General features: G+C 42.4%; 1 protein-coding gene across 1 annotated transcript; it reads right to left on the minus strand.

The window, feature by feature from the left end:
- Positions 1-349: 349 nt before the first annotated feature.
- C17H8orf76 (chromosome 17 C8orf76 homolog) lies at positions 350-23,340 on the minus strand. Its single transcript, XM_059995150.1, has 6 exons — positions 23,191-23,340; positions 20,124-20,219; positions 19,267-19,410; positions 14,352-14,809; positions 4,789-4,921; positions 350-668 (listed from the first exon to the last, which is right to left on the minus strand). Exons 1-6 carry the CDS (start codon positions 23,305-23,307, stop codon positions 471-473), a joined length of 1,146 nt encoding a protein of 381 aa, XP_059851133.1. The 5' UTR covers positions 23,308-23,340; the 3' UTR covers positions 350-470.
- Positions 23,341-23,488: the final 148 nt, after the last annotated feature.

Here is a 23,488-nt window from a genome sequence, read left to right on the forward strand (position 1 = left end):
AGCATCTATGACACTGGCAGGTTAATGCGCGGGCTGACAGGTGTGGTAAAGTCTCAGAGCCTTCGCAGACCTCAAGGCACCCTTCCTGGAAATGGTTTACTATCACACTGTAGCATTCTTGGTCATTCTTGATGAATTGACCTAAACAACGTAATACTTACATCGCTGATTATAATACAATAACTGTTTTTAAAAGACAATAAAATCTGTAAGTCTCTTTTATACACTTTCCCAACAGATTATCTTCTAAAGGGGCAGTAGGCCTCACGTAAGTGAATGACAAAAATCTAAAAAGAAAACAAAAACCCAAAAAACTGAACACAGTAGAAATAAGCTGGGAGAGAAGCCATTTTTATAAGACATAAATAATTGTTTTTAATTCAGTATATTCCATGATTAGCAGTGGATTCTGTCTGAAGTAAACCAGCACAATTAATACAAGATGTTTTGTTCTGTTTTGAAAGGGACCACTAAACCAACATCTGTATCTCTGTATGGAACTGATTTTCAAAGGGACAGAAGTGGTCTTTGATCTTTCTGAACCACTTGTCTTCAAATTCTTTCGAAGACGCGATCACCAAGGCAGTCAGGGCTGCAGGGCCAACACACTTCACCTCTGTGTGAACCTCATCTCTTATTTTCTCTGGGACGATATCTTCACCCATAACCTGCAGTAGGAGGGGAAAAAAAAAAACCCTGTCCCAATAACAGGGGAAGCAGACACGGAATGACGGGATGAAGACCACGCTATTTATCAAGTGTAAATGATTTCGTACAGAAGGATTTCTTTAGCAGCCAGGTGACAACTCTAGCAATTCAACATATCGAAAGGATGTTTATTCAGAAGCAGTGATCCAAGACCATATTTGTAAAACATCCCCTACTTCCAGTCTCGTCTTCCCCTGAGCAAACAAATCACCAAAGCACTAGCATGGCAGCAGTACCATTCAGGCTACAGGGAGAGACAGTCAACCTTCTTATGTCATATGGAGCATCTGCAGCTGACAAGAATATGCACCACCAGTGATCCTTCCTCCTTGTAAACGACAGAAAAGCAGCGCTTGCACAGAATGTAACTGCTGCTGTGTAGAGAGCACAGATCCCTTCTCTTAGAAGTTCTCCAAAGAAGTCAAAGGCAGCAAACAGTCGAGCAGCAAGTAGCTGAGTCCACACTTCCCTGATCCAGAGAGACTCCATCCCTCCAGAAAGGTTACCACAGCAACCTCAGGGACTTAAGAGCATGCCCCGCACTCTAAAGGCACAATACTGCTCCCTACTGGTCAGATCCAGGTCCAGGTTCTGCGTTAGCTTCTCTTTGACAAGACACCCACAAAGTTAAGTTTGTAAGAAGCTTGCATCTGAACTCGCTAAGTGATCAGCCCACCTTTGGTAAAGGACAGTGAACTAAAATTAAGTCCCAAAACATTTCCCACGATTCGGCATGAAAAGTTAGGGAGCCATTTGGCAGGGATGTTGTAGAGGGAATCTGTCACTTGGATTTGGACTAGACGGTCCCTAGGTTTCCTACAAACCCTGAGGCCCTATGTGTCCATGAATACTCAAACTATAATGGATTAGAAACCCACTCAAAGAACAGGTTCCACTGGCTTTAAATCTTCAAAGACTACTTATTGTTTGAGGCTAGAGCTGACAGGATGAACAGCAAGCAACTGTCAGGATTTATTAAGGCATATTATTTTCATCAATTCAAAGACAATTTTTGGTTTTGTATTTTAACATCTCTGAAATCAAGATGTATCTTATACCCACTGGTGTGTCACAGTGTAAAGAGCATCTTGTTTTTCTTTTAGTGGCACATCAAATAATTATGTCTCTTAATGACTGATGACTGCTTGGACTCAATGAAATACAGTATTTTAAAGTCTGGGGTATAACACCAAAAGTGTTTTTTTTTAATTAAAAAAAAAAAAGAGGGGCTTCCCTGGTGGCGCAGTGGTCGAGAGTCTGCCTGCCAATGCAAGGGACATGGGTTCGTGCCCCGGTCCAGGAGGATCCCGCATGCCGCGGAGCGGCTGGGCCCGTGAGCCATGGCCACTGAGCCTGTGCGTCCGGAGCCTGTGCTCCGCAGCGGGAGAGGCCACAACAGTGAGAGGCCCGTGTACCGCAAAAAAAAAAAAAAAAAAAGAGAGAATTGAATAATAGTAATACTCAAACAATGCAATATTCCAAAACGCAGGCTCGGCAGGTATATCATTCACAGGTGTCAAAAAATCTGCAGAAGTCTTTGGCCAAATAAAAATTTAAACTTCTATATATCAAAAGTATCATAAACTTCAGAAAATACTGAAATACTGTATTTATAAATACAGTATTTATAGAAACAACATATAAAAGGTTAGTAAGCCTAGTGTAGAAAGAGCTCTTAAAATTAATAAGAAAAGCAGAAACATAAATAACGAAGAAAAAGCATGACTAGGTATTTCACAAAATATAAATGGCCAATGAATGTGTGAAAAAATTGTTCATTTTATTAGTAATCAAATAAACAGTAATATTAAAAAGCGCTATTTTTACCAATGAAAGTACAGATTTTAAAAAGTAATAATATTAAGTTGTTCAATATAAAATTCTGGTTTTATGGTCAAAATGATTGAATATTGACAATTTCACATGGTTCAACCTAATACCTAGGTTTGGAGAAGGAAAATCAGTATTCTCATATGCTGCTGGAGGATATATAAACAGAACCAACCTTTCTTCTCTCTCTTTTTTTTTTTTTGGCCACACCGCGTGACTTACAGGATCTTAGTTCCCCAACCAGGGACAAACCCGAGCCCTCAGCAGTGAAAGCGCAGAGTCCTAACCACTGGACTGCCAGGGAATTCCCGGAACCAATCTTTCTCAATGACAATTTGGAAACATGCTTTGAGGCTTTAAAATGTTCATATACTTTAACCCAGTGATTCTATTTCCAGTAATCTATTTTAAAACAAACACAAAAACTGATTTTTTTTTTGCAAAGACTTATTAAAGTCGGTACTGAATATTTGTTAAATGTCCAATATAGGACTTAAGTAGATAAATGATAGCTCATCAAAAGCTGTAACTGGACTACTATCCAATCATTAAAAATTATGCACTCAAATAATATTTAAGGATACAGTGTCATGATCATACCACAATGTTAGGTAAAAATATCAGCCTATAAAACAAAATGCAGTTTGGCAGTTCCTCAAAAAGTTAAACACAGAATTACCAGATGACCCAGCAACTCCATTCTTAGATAGATGCCCAAAAGAATTGAAATCAGGAACTCAAACAGATACTTGTATGCCAATGTCCATAGCAGTATTATTCACAAAAGCCAAAAGGTAGAAAACAATGCAAGTGCCCATCAACAGATGATGAATGGACAAATAGGATGTGGGGTGTGTGTGTGTGTGTGTGTACACACACACACAATGGAATATTATTCAGCCATAAAAAGGAATGAAGTTCTGATACATATGGAAGAACCTTGAAAACATTATGCTAAGTGAAATAAGCCAGACATAAAAGGACAAATATTGTATGATTCCACTATTTGAAATATCTAGCACAGGCAAACTCATAGACACAAAAAGCAGATTAGAGGTTACCAGAGGTTGGGGTAGGGTTAAAGTGTTTCTATTTGGAGCGACGAAAACGTTTTGGAAATAGTGCTGGTGGTTGCACAACATCGTGAATGTAACTAACGCCACTGAATTGTACACTCAACAGCAATTAAGATGGCAAATTTTATGTTAGATATATTTTTTATCACCAAAAAAAAAAGAGGGGGAAGGGGAACTGTTATAACATTAAAGAGATGTAAGAGACAAACACAGTATGTAGACCTTATATGGACCCTAATTCAAATAAAACAACTATAAAAAGAAAAAAGTATGTAATTAAGAAATATTTAAGGATACAGGGTCATGCTCATGTCACAATGTTAAGTAAAAGTAACAGCACAAAATGAAATGCACATTATCATCCCAAAGAGGGCCCAGACATTTCTTTTTTAAAAAGCTATTTTAAATGCAGGTATTTCCCATGCATTGTCCAGGCAGAGGACTACTATTCCAGTCACACACGGGGAAGAATATGAAGATGTTTAAGACACCTTGTAAGGATGTCTCACTTATAAGGACCTTAAAATCTAGCTGAAAAGATAAGACATTTTTAAATTTTGGGGGGGCCCCACAGAGCTATCTAATTCCAGCAATCACTCTCTGAGTTCAGAGAGAAACTGCCACAGACCAAGTTAAAAAAAAAGCCTGACATCTGAATTTCTCTGCAACCATCAAAGTAGTAACAGGGTGGAGCAGAAAGAAAATGGACTTGGAGCTGGATGGGTTCCAAACTAGTTCCGCCACTTAAAATCTGACCTTAGGGCAAGTCACAGCCTCTATGAGCCTCACTCCAGCTCCCCCCATCCCCCAGGCTGTTCTGAGGATGAACAGGAGAAAAAACAGACAAAAGAGCTGCCCAAATGTCAAGTCACTCATTCATTCATTTATTCAGCATTCACAAATCAATTACCGGGCATTTCTGATGTTCAAGCAGGCAGGTACTAACAAGCACTGACAAGTAAACGAAACACAGCCCCTGCCTCACAGCACGCTACTGCTCAGAGGGGATGAAGAGGCCACTTTCGGGGGTTAAGTGATCAAAAGGCACGTAAAGGAGGGAGACAGAAGTCCTTCAGAAGACGCGATTTGGCCCTGTTTTTTAAAAAATGGTCTCGGAGCCAGGAAAAATATCTATGATACTTTGTTTCACATAAACCCTAGAGGACACACTCACCTCTGCTATCAACAGCAAAGTGTCTTCTTTGAAGCTGAACCCTTTCATTTTAGCTTCAATTTCCTGCTGAGTCTTTAAGTTCCTCTCCAAAGCAAACGATGTTTGCTGAGATTGGGCGAGCTGAAGCAAAAGCCTGAAAAACAGAAAGTCCCAATGTGTAGGCTCACATAAAGGACAGCAGTGAGGACATGTTCATACACAGCACAGGAACTGGGCTGGATGTGAGTCCAACTCGGCCAAAGAGAAGGTCCTCACCTTCATTTGAATCCTGAAAGCTCCTTACTCTCAACAAGTTGCCCAACTTTACACTGGAGAGTTATCTTTTCTAAAATTCATAGACCAAAACTTCTCAAAGGAATCTTTAGAGAGCAAGCCTCAAAAGAGCTTCCTGTAGAAGTCAAGTGACTGAAAAGCACAAACAATGCAGAGTGAAAAGAACAAACCTCCCCATCAAAGGCTCCTCCCAGAAGTGTCAGGATGTAGCTCTCTGAAGTCGGTGCTCTATGACCCTTCCATCTCCCTGGGCCTCAAGGACTAACAGGATCTCTAGCACGCTTCCGTTACCCACAGCAGGGCCATCCCCTCCACGGCCCTCGCAGGGCCACTCTGCACCTGGCTCACCCCGGTCTCCCCGTCACGGTCCTGGCCTGGTCTCCTCTTCTCTCCTCCCACACCTCCTGCTCTTCTCTGTTTTCTAAAATGCTGACTGCAGATTTTTCCAATTCCCCTCAGGCCTCACTGCTACGTCCAGAAGCACTCAGCTCTCCTGTTCACTCACTTCCTGCCTTGAGAAATGCCCCCCACACTACTCTAGGCATTGAGGGACGTTGGTGAGCAAAACAGACAGGTTTCTGCCTCAAGGAACAGAAGGAGAGCAAAGCACAAGCAAATAAGATCACCTCAGGCAGTGACGAAGACTATGAAACAAAAACTCAAGACAGGGTGGACGAAGCATCCACCTCAGACGGGGCAGTGATGGAAGGCTTTTCTGAGCTACCGCTCAAGCTAAGGCTCAGATGGTGAGCAGCCAGCCGCAGGCTCACGGCGGGAAGAGGGCTTGGCCAGGGGAAGGGGGCCCTGCCAGAAGAACCAGCTTGCCGAGTCTGGAAATCAGGAAGATCTCTGTGGCCGGAACACAGCCAAGAAGAAAACAAACTGTAGTGAAAGAGGAGAAAAAGACAGTCAGGGCCAACTCACATAAGCCCCTGCAGGCCACGGAAAGAAACGTGGAGTTTACATAAGTGCAATGGGAAGCCGCTGGAGTTTTATAAAAGAACATGACCTCACTGGCCTTCACTCTGACTCTTCACATCACCTTACCTGGCCTCTGGAGGCACTTATACGCGAGGCCTCTATTATGTCCTTGCTTTCTCTCTCTCGCTCCTGAAGTTACCTGAAAATACAGCTTACCCTTGCTGCCTCCATTTCATGTTCATTCACCCTCAGTCCTCTGCAGTCTGCCTTGTCACCGCATCGCTACTGAAAGTGCCTTCTCAAAGGTCTCACAAGACCTCTCGCCTTCAAAGCTTCTCACTCCATCTGATCGCTGATCTTTCCTGGAGCTCAACCTCTACACTTCCCTTCTTCTGAGCTCAGCTCCCACTTCTAATGGAAAACTCCAGCTGGATTCCCACCCTCGATCCGCTCTGCTCTCCAGCCCTGTCCTGTCTCAGTGGAGGCACCAGCATCCACCCTCACCCACAAGGCAGACTCTTCAGGGTGGTCTGACTCTTCCGTCCTCCCCTCCCCACCCCGGCCTACCCACACATTCAGCTTGTCACCAAGTCCTGTCTGTTCCACCCTCAGTGCCATCCATTTCCCCTTTTGATTCTCAGCGCACTGTGCTAGGTCAGGGCCTCGGCACCATCCACTGATTGGTCCACAGCCCCTTCCCTTGTGTCCCTGGATCCAAACTCCTTCCTCTAATACGTCCTCCTAGCCACCAGATCTCCCTCGAAATCAGAGCTCTTGTCACACCACTTAAACATTTAAATATTCTTCAGACCTTCGGCATAAGGCCCAAACTCTTTAAGATGACATTTAACACCTTGTGCGAATAAAAACAAAACAGCAGAAGTACAACATTTACCAAATGTTTACACACAATGCATACTACAATAAGTGCTTCAGATACTTTAAACCTCACAACTCTACAAAGTAGGCATTTCCCCCATTTCTCCATCTGTCAAGATGAGGAAACTGGAGATCGGAGAGCTGAAGTAATTTGTGCAAGGTCAGACGGTGAGCGGTGAGCGAGCAAGCGCAGAAGTCCAGGCTAATTCCCTCAATAACAACGATGTATTAGGTCCCTTAAAATGGGATCTGACTCCAAGGTCCTGCCTCCTGCTCATGACGCTGTTCTGGTCTCGGGGTCCACAGCCCACCCCTCGGTCTCCTGCCACCAAAGCTGCTCTCACTGCACCGGACCACGTGACACCACCATTCTACACCAGCCCTTCCACTCCTTGGGCCGTGCTTTCTCTCTCGCAAGATATCCTGGCAAGAACACAGGCTCTGGAGTCAAAGATCTGGGTCCAGATCCTGGCAGCACTTCACAGCTGTGCCACCTTGGGCATGATTCCAAATCAGCTCCCCAGTCTGTACACTGGGATCCCAACATGTACCCCAGAGAGTGGTGAGGGTTAAAATGAAATAATGTATACACAGCATCGAGTACATTCATCTACACAACTGACAAATGTTCCCGGGAGCCCCATTCCATCTGTGGAGGTCCTTCTTCCTGCCACTCTGCACAGCTCCCAGGTACTGGTCCCTGAAGGGTTCTCTGCCACTGACACACTGTTTAGCACCTGTGCTGCTGGTCACCGACTGCACATATGTTTTCCTTAATACACTGAGCAGTGTAAGGAAAGGGACTCTTTTTTGATGATCTTTATGATCCCAAGCCCCAGCAGGTGCCTGGAACCCAGATGTCATTCAATGCACTTCTGAATTAAAGTGATATAGGCAATGCTAAATAAACATCCGCTGAAGGAAGTTTAAAATCTGCCAAATAGATACCGCTTTTCAGTAAGACTCACTGTTAACATCAATACTTCTTGAATTCTTCAGAGTTAAAAAAAAATAAACAAAACAAAACCCAATGCTATGTTTTTTTGGTATTATCTGAGACCTGAGAGAGTCTGTTTCTCTCATAAATTACAGAACTGGTCCAGTGTACTCTCCCCTCTCCCTAAACTCTTATACACTATGGATCCAAAACCATGGGAGTCCCTGAACCATGGGAATTCCCTGTAGAATGAATTAAACGTTGTTTATTTGTGTTATTAATAATGACTTGAACACACGAGCAGATTTCCTTCTTCGGTAGCTTTCTGTGGAATGTGAGTGAAAAATTCCTTCTTTAAAATATCGTTTCCCCTGTGTGCAAGCACAGGTCACTATCCACACCTCCCCTCCTGGGAGCCTGTGCAGCCCGCCACTGCAAGGGTCCCGGGATCCAGGGACAACTTCCCCGGGAGAACACACAGCGCGCCTCACGCTGATGCAACGTCATGCTGGCCTCTGCTGCCTGCTCGCCCTGCAGCCGTACCCCTCCCTCCCCCACAGCCTGAGTGAGCCAGAGCCACCGAATCAGCTGCTCCTTTAACCCCGTCCTGTCTGAGCGAAGAATAGAAGCCTGAAGGCGACCTACACACAGAGGCGGGGCCACACCCAAAGGTGAACCCAGGGAGCTGTGCGAACAAAGAAGAGAAAGGGAAATCTCTCCCAGCAGCCTCAGGAGCAGCAGATTAAATCTCCACAATCAACTTGATGTACCTGCATCTCTGGAATACCTGAACAGACAACGAATCATCCCAAATTGAGGAGGTGGACTTTGGGAGCAATGATATATACGTATTTTTCCCTTTTTCTCTCTTTGTGAAGGTGTATGTGTATGCTTCTGTGTGTGATTTTGTCTGTATAGCTTTGTTTTTACCATTTCTCCTAGGATTCTGTCCGTTTTTTGTTTTTTAATTACTTAAAAAAATTTTTTTTAATAATTTTTTTTTATTTTAATAACTTTATTTTATTTTATTTTATCCTCTTCCTTCTTCCTTTCTTTTTTTTCTCCTTTTTTATTCTGAGCCGTATGGATGACCGGCTCTTGGTGCTCCAGCCAGGTGTCAGGGCTGTGCCTCTGAGGTGGGAGAGCCAAGTTCAGGACACTGGTCCACAAGAGACCTACCAGCTCCACGTAATATCAAACGGCGGAAATCTCCCAGATATCTCCATCTCAACGCCAAGACCCAGCTCCACTCAACGACCAGCAAGCTACAGTGCAGGACGCCCTATGCCAAACAACTAGCAAGACAGGAACACAACCCCACCCATTAGCAGAGAGGCTGCCTAAAATCATAATAAGGCCATGGACACCCCAAAACACCCAGCTGGATGCAGTCCTGCCCACCAGAAAGACAAGATCCAGCCTCATCCACCAGAACACAGGCACTAGTCCCCTCCACCAGGAAAACTACACAACCCACTGAACCAACCTTAGCCACTGGGGACAGACACCAAAAACAACAGGAATTACGAACCTGCAGCCTGCGAAAAGGAGACCCCAAACACAGTAACTTAAGCAAAATGAGAAGACAGAGAAATACAAAGCAGATGAAGGAGCAAGGCAAAACCCCACCAGACCAAACAAATGAAGAGGAAACAGGCAGTCTACCTGAAAAAGAATTCAGAAAAATGATAGTAGAGATGATCCAAAATCTTGGAAATAGAATAGAGAAAATAAAAGAAATGTTTAACAAGGACCTAGAAGAACTAAAGAGCAAACAAACAGTGATGAACAACACAATAAATGAAATTAAAAATTCTCTAGAGGGATCAATAGCAGAATAACTGAGGCAGAAGAACGGATAAGTGACCTGGAAAATAAAATAGTGGAAATAACTACTGCAGAGCAGAATAAAGAAAAAAGAATGAAAAGAATTGAGGACAGTCTCAGAGACCTCTGGGACAACACTAAACACACCAACATTTGAATTATAGGGGTCCCAGAAGAAGAAGAGAAAAAGAAAGTGACTGAGAAAATATTTGAAGAGGTAATAGTTGAAAACTTCCCTAATATGGGAAAGGAAATAGTTAATCAAGTCCAGGAAGCACAGAGAGTCCCACACAGGATAAATCCAAGGAGAAACATGCCAAAACACATATTAATCAAACTAACAAAAATTAAATACAAAGAAAACATATTAAAGGCAGCAAGGGAAAAACAACAAATAACACACAAGGGAATCCCCATAAGGTTAACAGCTGATCTTTCAACAGAAACTCTGCAAGCCAGAAGGGACAGGCAGGACATATTTAAAGTGATGAAGGAGAAAAACCTACAACCAAGATTACTCTACCCAGCAAGGATCTCATTCAGACTTGACAGAGAAATTAAAACCTTTACAGACAAGCAAAAGCTAAGAGAATTCAGCACCACCAAACCAGCTTTACAACAAACGCTAAAGGAACTTCTCTAGGCAGGAAACACAAGAGAAGGAAAAGACCTACAATAACAAACCCAAAACAATTAAGAAAATGGTGACAGGATCATACATATCAATAATTACCTTAAATGTAAATGGATTAAATGCTCCAACCAAAAGACATAGACTAGCCGAATGGACACAAAAACGAGACCCGTATATATGCTGTCTACAAGAGACCCACTTCAAACCTAGGGACACATACAGACTGAAAGTGAGGGGATGGAAAAAGATATTCCATGCAAATGGAAATCAAAAGAAAGCTGGACTAGCAATTCTCATATCAGACAAAATAGACTTTAAAACAAAGACTATTACAAAAGACAAAAAAGGACACTACATAATGATCAAGGGATCAATCCAAGAAGAAGATATAACAGTTGTAAATATTTATGCACCCAACACAGGAGCACCTCAATACATAAGGCAAATACTAACAGCCATAAAAGGGGATATCGCCAGTAACACAATCATAGTAGGGGACTTTAACACCCCACTTTCACCCATGGACAGATCATCCAAAATGAAAATAAATAAGGAAACACAAACTTTAAATGATACATTAAACAAGACAGACTTAACTGATATTTATAGAACATTCCATCCAAAAACAACAGAATACACATTCTTCTCAAGTGCTCATGGAACATTCTCCAGGATAGATCATATCCTGGGTCACAAATCAAGCCTTGGTAAATGTAAGAAAATCGAAATTGTCTCAAGTATCTTTTCCAACCACAACGCTATAAGACTAAATATCAACTACAGGAAAAAATCTGTAAAAAATACAAACACATGGAGGCTAAACAATACACTACTAAATAACCAAGAGATCACTGAAGAAATCAAAGAGGAAGTCAAAAATTACCTAGAAACAAATGACAATGAAAACACGACAACCCAAAACCTATAGTATGCAGCAAAAGCAGTTCTAAGAGGGAAGTTTATAGCACTACAATCCTACCTCAAGAAACAAGAAACATCTCAAATAAACAACCTAACCTTACACCTAAAGCAATTAGAGAAAGAAGAACAGAAAAACCCCAAAGTTAGCAGAAGGAAAGAAATCATAAAGATCAGATCAGAAATAATGAAAAAGGAACGAAGGAAACGATAACAAAGATCAGTAAAACTAAAAGCTGGTTCTTTGAGAAGATAAACAAAATTGATAAACCATTAGGCAGACTCATCAAGAAAAAAAGGGATAAGACTCAAATCAATAGAATTAGAAATGAAAAAGGAGAAGTAACAACTGACACTGCAGAAATACAAAGGATCATGAGAGATTACTACAAGCAACTATATGCCAATAAAATGGAAAACCTGGAAGAAATGGACAAATTCTTAGAAATGCACAACGTTTTGAGACTGAACCAGGAAGAAATAGAAAATATGAACAGACCAATCACAAGCAATGAAATTGAAACTGTGATTAAAAATCTTCCAACAAACAAAAGCCCAGGACCAGATGGCTTCACAGGGCAATTCTGTCAAATATTTAGAGAAGAGCTAACACCTATCCTTCCCAAACTCTTCCAAAATATAGCAGAGGGAGGAACACTTCCAAACTCATTCTACGAGGCCACTATCACCCTGATACCAAAACCAGACAAAGATGTCACAAAGAAAGAAAATTACAGGCCGGTATCACTGATGAACATAGATGCAAAAATCCTCAACAAAATACTAGCAAACAGAATCCAACAGCACATTAAAAGGATCATACACCATGATCAAGTGGGGTTTATTCCAGGAATGCAAGGATTCTTCAATATACGCAAATCAATCAACGTGATACACCATATTAACAAACTGAAGGAGAAAAACCATATGATCATCTCAACAGATGCAGAGAAAGCTTTCGACAAAATTCAACACCCTTTTATGATAAAAACCCTCCAGAAAGTAGACACAGAGGGAACTTTCCTCAACATAATAAAGGCCATATATGACAAACCCATAGCCAACATCGTCTTCAATGGTGAAAAACTGCAACCATTTCCACTAAGATCAGGAACAAGACAAGGTTGCCCACTCTCACCACTCTTATTCAACATAGTTTTGGAAGTTTTAGCCACAGCACTCAGAGAAGAAAAAGAAATAAAAGGAATCCAAATTGGAAAAGAAGAAGTAAAGCTGTCACTGTTTGCAGATGACGTGATAGTATACATAGAGAATCCTAAAGATGCTACCAGAAAACTACTAGAGCTAATCAATGAATTTGGTAAAGTAGCAGGATACAAAATTAATGCACAGAAATCTCTGGCATTCCTATACACTAATGATGAAAAATCTGAAAGTGAAATTAAGAAAACACTCTCATTTACCACTGCAACAAAAAGAATAAAATATCTAGGAATAAACCTACCTAAGGAGACAAAAGACCTATATGAAGAAAATTATAAGACACTGATGAAAGAAATTAAAGATGATACAAATGGAGAGATATACCATGTTCTTGGATTGGAAGAATCAACATTGTGAAAATGACTATACTACCCAAAGCAATCTACAGATTCAATGCAATCCCTATCAAACTACCACTGGCATTTTTCACAGAACTAGAACAAAAAATTTCACAATTTGTATGGAAACACAAAAGACCCCGAATAGCCACAGCAATCTTTTTTTTTTTTTTTTTGCACAGCAAAGGAAACCATAAACAAGACGAAAAGACAACCCTCAGAATGGGAGAAAATATTTGCAAATGAAGCAACTGACAAAGGATTAATCTCCAAAATTTACAGCAGCTCAATATCAAAAAAACATACAACCCAATCCGAAAATGGGCAGAAGACCTAAATAGACATTTCTCCAAAGAAGATATACAGATTGCTAACAAACACATGAAAGAATGCTCAACATCATTAATCATTAGAGAAATGCAAATCAAAACTACAATGATATCATCTCACACTGGTCAGAATGGCCATCATCAGAAAGTCTAAAAATAATAAATGCTGGAGAGGGAGTGGAGAAAAGGGAACACTCTTGCACTGCTGGTGGGAATGTAAATTGATACAGCCACTATGGAGAACAGTATGGAGGTTCCTTAAAAAACTAAAAATAGAACTACCATACGACCCAGCAATCCCACTCCTGGGCATATATCCTGAGAAAACCATAATGTAGAAAGAGTCATGTAGCATAATGCTCATTGCAGCTCTATTTACAATAGCCAGGACATGGAAGCAACCTAAGTGTCCATCAACAGATGAATGGATAAAGAAGATGTGGCACATATATACAATGGAATATTACTCAGCCATAAAAAGAAACAAAATTGAGTTATTTGTAGTGAGGTGGATGGACCTAGAGTCTATCATACAGAGTGAAGTAAGTCAGAAAGAGAAAAACAAATACCATATGCTAACACATATATATGGAATCTAAAAAAAAAAAAAGTCATGAAGAACCTAGGGGCAAGATGGGAATAAAGACACAGACCTACCAGAGAATGGACTTGAGGACATGGGGAGGGGGAAGGGTAAGCTGGGACAAAGTGAGAGAGTGGCGCGGACATATATACACTACCAAATGTAAAATAGATAGCTAGTGGGAAGCAGCTGCATAGCACAGGGAGATCAGCTCGGTGCTTTGTGACCACCTAGAGGGGTGGGATAGGGAGGGTGGGAGGGAGGGAGATGCAAGAGGGAAGAGATATGGGGACATATGTATATGTATAGCTGATTCACTTTGTTATAAAGCAAAAACTAACACACCATTGTAAAGCAATTATACGCCAATAAAGATGTTAAAAAAATATATATGTATGTATCGCTTCCCCCTTTGTCAATGTTTTATACATTTAATTTTCTTTCCTAATTTTAATGGCTGCCAATTTTAACCTTTTATCTTGAGTGATGATACAAGTTGTATTTTTGAGCAAACATAGTTTTGTTTTTAAATCTTACATGCTAAAAGAATGCATTCAAAGGATTCTATCTAGACCATGGGAAAAATCTTAAAAACATATACTAAGTGTGTGGCCTAGAATTTTTAGAAGCTTAAAATTAGAAAAATAAAACCTTTACTCTGAGCTTAGCACCATGTGTGTTTAATTCACTCTTAGCTTACCTTGTTCGTATAAAAGAGGCACAGGCTTTCATCTGAGTTTCTAGCAACACTGCTGCTCTCTCTTCTGCCATACAGTTTTGAATATTTTTTAAAGCTTTCTCATTCTTCTGGTTATTACCACTGCTCGTTTCCACAGATAACGCAGAGCTCTCGGGCAACATTTCAGGGAAACACAAAAGACAGTCTTTTCCTGAGTGGGGACAAGAGGATTTGATAGCCTTGTCACTCGAGGTGAAACTGTTCTGTTTCTGAGATGACGCAAGCAATGCTGCAAGCACTGGCTCCAGATTCAGGTAAGCCTCTCCCAATCTGCCCCAGTTCCAAGGATTAAAGGGATGCAAAGAAATCAGTTTCTGTAGGCAGAAAATTGTTTTCTCCAAGTTCTGCAAACTTGAACAAATAGCAAACTGGAGGTAGAGCACAGTGGTTAAATGGTCTGTGTTAGTTGCCTTGTTTTCCTAAGAAGAAAAAAAAAAGATTAGGAAGTTTAAACTATGGAATGTTTCCCATATAAAAATGAAGATGCCTAAAAATCCAAGTTGTACATGTTATAAATGACAAGTAGCCACACAAGTAGGGTGAACTAAATATTTTTCAGTAGATCTCAGTTCAAAACCATAAACCTAGAGAAATATAAACTAACCTAACAAAATAATCACCAGTCATTCCCAAACACCCTAATGTCACAACAGTCACATAATCCAGGTGATAGTGGCCTGGCAAAGTTCAACACCAAAAACCTCTGTGTCAGTTTATTTTCCATTTGTATTATAATCTTTATTGTCTTCAGCCAGATATCTGAAAGACCCAAGCCAACTTTTTTATACCCTGTGCTAATGGTTCCATTTTAATATTCCAGGTTTTCTAAAAATCCAAATCGTAATTTCCTTGAGGATTCAAATGGACTCTATTTCCAAATTTTACTTGGCCTAGATATCCTAAACAGGATGGCCCTGCAGCTCTCAGTGTTTCGTGATGCATAACTGAATCCAAATGCCCTCTCTGGTAGCTATTAGCAGGGCCAATTATTTCTGGCTGGAGGGGATTGCTTGGTTTCCTTCTGATCAGAAAATCCTTTTCAAGTCTCCTTAATCAGAGCCATCACCTCTTGCCTAACTTGCCAAATGGCAAAAGCCCTGTGGGTTAGGGAAACAAGCCTCCTTTTTCTAAGTTAAAGTCTGTAGAGATTCAGTTCATTTTAAGTCTAAGGAAAACCTGGCCTACTAGTATTCAGATCAAGCCCCTGCATAGAACTGAGCAAGAAATATGAGTAAAACTACCCAGCATGGGGCTTCCCTGGTGGCACAGTGGTTGAGAGTCCGCCTGCCGATGCAGGGGACACGGGTTCATGCCCCGGTCCGGGAAGATCCCACATGCTGCGCAGTGGCTAGGCCCGTGAGCCACGGCCGCTGAGCCTGCACGTCCGGAGGCTGTGCTCCGCAACGGGAGAGGCCACAACAGTGAGAGGCCCGCGTACCGCAAAAAAACAAAAAAAAACCTACCCAGCATGCAGCTGGAAGAAACTGGCTGACCAGTGAGTGAAAGCTTGAGGAGGATTCTAAGTATTCATATATTGAGTGAAGAGACAGGAAATAAAGCCTCATGTAACCTATTCAGTCATACTATACCTTCCCGATGACAGATCTGATCTGGTTTTATTATTACTATTGTTCAGTATTCTGTCCTTCCCCAGAGACCATTAAGTTCCAGAAGTTTTTGTTCAATGCTGAATTCCTAGTAGAGAGCACAGCACCTCAGACATAGCAGATGTCTAATAACTGTTTAGTAACACATCTTTATGTTTTTTATTTATCATAGTGAAAGCAACATGTATAAACTACCTACAGCAAACGCCACCTTTCCTCTACAGTCTATAGTGCTCTATACTGTTTACAAACATTTTCAGATTGCGGAAGCAAGTATGTGGTGGGGTAGGGTGGAGCACGCAGACCATGGTTTTGATGGCCTAGCTAGTAAAGAACTCTCTGGAAACTACATTCCATTTAAACGAGTTTGTGTGCACAGTACTGCAACTCCTTCTATAATGCAATGATGATGACGAGAGTTAACATTCACAGAGTGCTTACCATATGCCAGACACTACTCTAAGTGCTTTACTCATTTAATCCTCAAGACAATCCTTTAAAATAGACTCTACCACTATCCCCATTTTATAGTTGAGGCAACTGAGTCCTAAGAGAGAAGTCAGACAAGCTGCCTGACGTCACACAGCTATAAGTAGCAGAGCAACAATCGGTCCCACTAGAAGTCACAGAAGAAAGGTACTTCAGAAGAGCTGACGCGTGTTAGCTGGCTTAGGATTCTCCCACTAGACACTAGGCCAGCAATGTATGGGCAGGGTATGGACATGGTTTTCTGTCTCCTTAGCACCGAACCCAGAACTGCACACATGGTAAGACTGAAATAAATGTTTGTGAAGTGATAAATGGAAAAAAAAAAGTCAGTAACTGTCAAAAAGCAGTTTCCTTACCACAGTTTATCACATGAGCCTATCAGCCGCTATAAGATGTATAAACTGTTTGTTTAAGAAATAAGTTCCAGGGCTTCTCTGGTGGCGCAGTGGTTAAGAACCCACCTGCCAATGCAGGGGACATGGGTTTGAGCCCTGGCAGGGAAGATCCCACATGTGAGGCAACTAAGCCCGTGCGCCACAACTACTGAAGCCCGCGAGCCTACAGCCCGTGCTCTGCAACAAGAGAAGCCACTGCAGTAAGAAGCCCGTGCACTGCAACAAAGAGTAGCCCCTGCTCGCCGCAGCTAGAGAAAGCCTGCACACAGCAACAAAGAACAAAATTTTGGCTGCACTGGCAGCCAAAATAAAATAAAATAAAAAGAAAGAAATAAGTTCCATTACAAATTTTATCCAAAAATGATTAAGAAGAGAGGTGAATAAACTTCAGTAGAAGTTGTGAGCATAAAGTGTTCATATCCTGCTGGGCACTCCAAGACTCACTGTGTTTTGTTCAATGCTGGGTCATGACCTGCCCACTCCAGAGCACGAGGGGGCAATAACCACTGGGACAAAACCCAGAAATGGGCCGGAGCGAGTAACAAGAAGAGGGCCTACAAGTAGGGAAAAAGAAAACAAAACACAGGGCATCAGGAAATGAGAAAACCATGCAAATGGGCAGGCTCCACTGAAATCATGTGAAGAGACCCAAAGAAAGGGGTGAGACCTATTAGCCTATGCTGCCATTTCTTCCCCAACACTCCTGCCCACCAGGGTGCCCAGCAGCCCAAGGACCAGTTCTCAAAGTCCTGACAGAGGAGCTGAAGGTCTTCTGACTGGTCCTTCCTCCTGCCTGGTAACTATCCCAAGCTCTGGATGGCATCTGCTGGCAAGAAATCCTTCTCTGAGCCACAACAGCAGAGACTCACTAAGCTAGAAGGAACCAGAGAGCCAGTCCAGCCCCTGACACTAATCCACCTGTCACTGCTTTCGGTGGTCTAGGGGGGGAGACAAAGCACAACAGTGATATGCAGGTGATGTGAGGAAGAGAGAGGTGATGGGAGAGCAGAACAGTGAGGAAGGACGGGTGACTGATGTCTAGAAAAAGCAACTGAAAGAACCGAAGTTGCTGTTAATTTTCAGACCAGGGAGACTGAACACCATTAAACCCCTCCAAGTTCACTGTGTTCATGCCATGTGCTTCCTTAACAGGGTAATCTTATCTTCCAGCTTAAGAATTAACCCACAATTAGTAGAGGGGAGAAAAAGAGTGAACAAAACACAGCTGTTTTCCATGTTCCGAAGACAATTACCACCAAGGGTTCCTCTCACTGCAAGAGGCTGAGGTCCTATGCAATGAACCCTGGCAAGCAAACTGTGGGATTTCTCTTAGTTAATGAAACGGAGGAGGACAACTCAATTGGCTGCGTACTTCAGGCTGACCTCTGGTCAACGAGATCCACAGGATTCAAGATCAGAGCCTCAGTGCCTCAGTAAGTCCCTCTGAGGAAGAAAACTGGTCATCTATAAACTAGGACTGGTCGACTGAGACTTGTCCCCATATAAAATTTACACTAAAAACTGTAGGTGCTTTAATCTGAAAACAAAAACAAGCAGGATATAGAATTGCAAAAAAACCTGCTTTTATTAAATTCCTTAAAAAAAATTCTGCAGACTCCATTTAAGAATAAAAAGGATTAAGCTTGGCCTAGTATGATATTTAGTCATTTTTTGGTAAACTTTTTTCCTGTTTATAAAAGTAATATATGTTCATTGTAGAAATTTTAGAAAATAAAAATCTAAACAACAACAAAACACCTAAAGAAGAAAACACATCACATAATCCTTCCACTCTGAGTATTTACTCCTAACAAGAGTAAAAACCTTTGCAAGTGAGACTTCCACGGTGGTCCAGTGCTAAAAAGTCTGCCTTCCAGTGCAGGGAATGTGGGTTCGATCCCTGGTCGGGGAACCAGGATCCCACATGCCGCGGGGCAACTAAGCCCGCACACCGCAACTACTGAGCCCGCGCTCCTCAACTAGAGCCCATATGCTCTGAAGCCTGTGTGATACAACTAGAAAGAGAAAAAAACTGCACACCACAACTAAAGAGAAGTCCGCACACCTCAATGAAAGATCCTGCATGCCGCAACTAAGACCCGACACAGCCAAAAAAAAAAAAAAAACCTTTGCAAGTGAGATTTTCAGGCAATGAAAAATTTTGAGCATAACACAGGAAAAAATATTACAAGCAAATGATTATGTCTAGACCTCCAAACTGTTCATCATAATAAAGTTCTTCCACCACTGACAATTTTCTTCTGCTTATCCAAACACACAGATTTAGCTGCAACAAGTTGTCTTTTGTTTTGTTTTGTTTTTTACAAAATAAACCATTCAGCCATCCTAGGGAAGCAAATGGAAATACGCACAGAAACCACTCACCAAGTTTGTAGCAATCTCCAGGGCTTCCTCGTGCCTCCCCAGGTGAACGAGACACCGAGCCTGGCCTTCCTGGACATCCCTTTTCATGGCAAAATTCGTAGACGGCAGTTTTTCTGAGATACTGGAATACTCCTGCAGTGCTTTCTGGCAAATATTTGTTAAATAAAGGAAAATGAAGGGAAGGGATGAAAAGAAAGGCAGAAAACACAGTAGAAAAAAGAATTCAGTCATGGGGGTGATGTGTTTCCTAGGCAGAAGGTAATGTTATAACTGACCCTACAATGAACTAAAGGAAGACTTGAGCATTTTAGTCAGTACTCTTTTTCTGAAAGGTAGAGAAAAAATGGCTGGAGACTATAAATAAAGCATTCTGGAGCCCAAAAGACCAGAATGTGAATCCTGGGTTTGCCACTAACTTGCTGTATAACCTTTTCACCTCAGCAAAATAACAACAGGACTCTTGTGAAGATGACATGAAGTCTCTAAATAAAGCAAGCTGACAACTAATCTAGTTGTTAGTTCTTTCCTTTCCTTACACATTTTCGGGTGCTTTGTTCCTGTGGCCCCATGAGGTATCTGTGCTAGAGGTTCCCACATAATTAGGAGATACAGAACCTGGGGAAACAGACCTACAAGGATCCCAACAAGCTCTCTATACTGGAGTTACAGGAAACAAAACAAATTATACAGAGCTAGAAACTTGGGATTCTAAGATTACAAACACATATCACAAAAGATTAAATTCATCTTCACAAACAACACACTCATAACTCAGTATACTGTTATTTAAATATACTGTAATGGACAGAACAAAAGCCCATTTCAAGTAGTGCAGTCTTCTATATGTTAAATTCTACCTGATACTCCTGCCGTCTGTAGGCCAGGTCCCCTTTGAATTTCTGGATAGTCAGAGCTTCAACATCATCACTGCTCCCCGTTTCTTCATAAAACCACTAGAAATTGTGAAAACAGCATATTATAGAGAATGAAACTACACTTTTCCACCCCCTACTCAGAAGCAATTTCCCATATATAATTGATTAAACCTCAAAAAAGACACAATTCTTCAGGATAAGACTCAGGAAAACATCTGACAAAGAAGAATGACAGTTCTAACGGTGGCCCAGTTTTTATGAAAATTATCACAAGTAGTAAATATACCAATAATACAATACCTCTTAACTAAAACACAAAAGTATATGGTTTTATCTACAGCATTTCCAATTTGGGGTTGTGATGCTTGGGAACCTACATTTAACTAGCACAGTTCACGATGGTTCTTTAGACTGAGATGTTTTCCTGCAGAGAAATTTTTAGGGTGAATGGAATAGGGATTGACAACTCTTTATGGAGAGGACACAGAAAAGAAGAACTGTCATTATAGTGCTACTATGAAAGTGTAAAAGCCAAAAGTAGAATCGACGCAAAGAGGGAATAGAGATGAAGGCTGAAAGGTGGCTTCCGTGCAATCAAATGCCAAAGTGCTATAGGAGAAAAGTCTCAGGAAATGCCCGTCTGGAATATTTTATTCACTTTTCTACTGATTTAAACCCTATGGATAGAAAGATCTTTTTTGATTATTGCATAAAGAACATTAAGATGAGAAAACACGAATGACGAGAAGCACTGTGTGCCAGTTTTCCAGCTCCAAAGAAGCATCTCATCCTCCCCCCGCCCCACCTTTTTAAAAAAATGTTTTTATTTCTGGCTGCATTGGGTCTTTGTTGCTGTGCATGGGCTTTCTCTAGTTGCAGCGAGCAGGGGCTACTCTTCGTTGCAGAGCACAGGCTCTAGGCGCGCGGGCTTCAGCAGTTGTGGCTCACGGGCTCTAGAGCGCAGGTTCAGTAGCTGTGGCACACGGGCTTAGTTGCTCTGCAGCATGTGGGATCTTCCCAGATGAGGGATTGAACCCGTGTCCCCTGCATTGGCAGGCAGATTCTCAACCACTGTGACCTCAGGAAAGTCCCCCATCCTCCCTTTTACTCAGAGTAAAACACACCGAGGCTGAATGAAGTCAGTTACACACTATAATTAATTCAAACGTAACTGCATTTGTGATGGTTCCACCATCACATCAAAATTTCTTGGTTCTATTTCTAAAAGAGTTGCTTGGGTATCACTGCCCCCCTGTTAATTAGTAATATCGTTAATTAGTAATCGTTTCCCTCCTTAGCCTGATTCATCATCGTGGAGAAAGCTAGCAACCACTGTTTTTCTGTTCTCCCTGAAGTACTGTGTAACCCAACAACAGCCTATATACTGAACCCATAATTTTCCTTTGCACTTTATTGCTCTCCAGTCACATACTCTATTAGATTATCAGCCAATCCCAACTTCTTGAACAATAACTGAATAACTGCAAACCTCCATCCAATGTTCATCATCCTACTGGGAAATGATCAAGCAAAATTGGCTTTCAAACGCAAGAGCGCAGATGGGGATGGCTTTAAATACCCCATTCTGATAAGAGTAGGAGGGAAAAGCTGTGAACAAGGGTGAGACTAAGAAGAGAAGTGCTGGTAAGGCAAAACACCTGGTCCCACACCAAACAGGCAGGGAACACTGATCTTCTAACCCAAACTCCTGGTTTTACACTTGGGGAAACCAAGAGGACTTGAATGGGGCCTGAATTTATGAGCAGTTACCATTTACCAAGTAAATTCTAATGACAAGTGATTTGGGGATTTTACTTTATAAGTATACAGCATACCACACCTGGCGAAGTATTATCTCATTCCACTCTCACAATAAACCTGTGAGCCAGCAAACATTATTTTTTCTCAAATGACAAATAAGGAACTGACACTTTGAAAGGCAACCGGTAAAGCCAACGCTGGAACGCAAGGGTCCTATCTCACACCTGTGGCTTTTTAATGCGGTACCCCAGGACTTTGAAAGCCCATTCCCCGCTTTTAGTCTACACAATCAAGTACTAAAGGTCACTCTGAAAGACTGCATGTGGCAAGGAGAAAATGTAAGTGAAATAAAGCAAGCATACAATTCAGTAATTTCTGAGTGCCTGACATCTGTAAGTACAAGGGTTTTAAGGAAAAATGAGACAATACGTGTCAAGGAACCCTGCCCAGTGCCTAGAACACTACCTGATAAAAAGGAATTATTATTGGTGAGATGAGATTTACACACATGAAAGAATACCAGGTTAACAGTCTACTTATTCAAAATATTCACGGACTTCCCACTATGAACAAAAACTGCCAGGCACTGTGGAGGACATAAAGTTAAGCACGCACGCTCCTGTGATCATTAAGCATTCTGGGTCTAAGAGTTTTATGAGATACTGACAAGTGCTTTAATAGGTAAAAGAGGGAAAAGGAGTCAAAACAAAAATATGTGGTTGGAAGGGGGAATCAGAAAAGACTTCTTGGAGGAGGTGGCATTTAAGGTGCGCCTTGAGAAATGTCTATAATTGAACGATTGTGACCATCTGAACGGGGTTAACATGGGCAGGGGGAACTCAGTGAACAAGGGCAGGCCCGTGGGTGGGACGTCACGGTTCAGGGAGCAGACAACACTGAGGTCTGAAAAGTGGGCGGGGGCTGGATTTCTGGGGGCCCTGACTGCCCGGCAGCAGAAGCAGTGAAGCTCCACGGGAGCTACTACAGATTTTAGAGCAGGGGCGTGAAGCCAGCAAGCCTCTGGGAGGCAGGCCGAACGCCAGGTGCGAGCTGATGGCCGACGGCGCGGGGATTCCCTCGGGGGCAGAGGGGGCCGGGCCCAGCCGGCTGCGGCTCGAGTAGGGGAAGGGACACCAGGGAGTCCGCGTGGACGCAGGACTCGTGCCGGGAGGGTTTGGGTTCGGGGGTAGGCCACGCGGCCTTGGGGCGTCTGAAGCGCTGTCGGGCCGGGACCCGGGAGCGCGAGACCCGGGGGCTGGGATGAGGCCGAGAGGCCCCGCTTTCTCACCTGCGGCTCGCAGAGCTTGGCGCGGTAGGACGCAAGCGGTCCAGGCCGCCTCTCCCGCCTCTCCTCGAACACCGAGTCCTCGAACTCGCCGCCAAGCAACCAGCAGCCGGTTTCCATTGCGCGCCCAGGACAGGAGCATCGAGAGGAGGCGGTGCCTAGAGCGGCGCCCTGTGCGGGCCAACGCGGAAGGGGCGGGGCCGTCGAGGCCCAGCGAGCGGCATGCTGGGACTTGTAGTCTTTGGGCGGGAGCCAGACCGGGACTTGGCCCACGGCAAGTTGGGAGTCGTTGAGCTGAAAT

This window comes from Delphinus delphis, chromosome 17 (assembly GCF_949987515.2).
Source record: "Delphinus delphis chromosome 17, mDelDel1.2, whole genome shotgun sequence".
Lineage (NCBI taxonomy): Eukaryota > Metazoa > Chordata > Mammalia > Artiodactyla > Delphinidae > Delphinus > Delphinus delphis.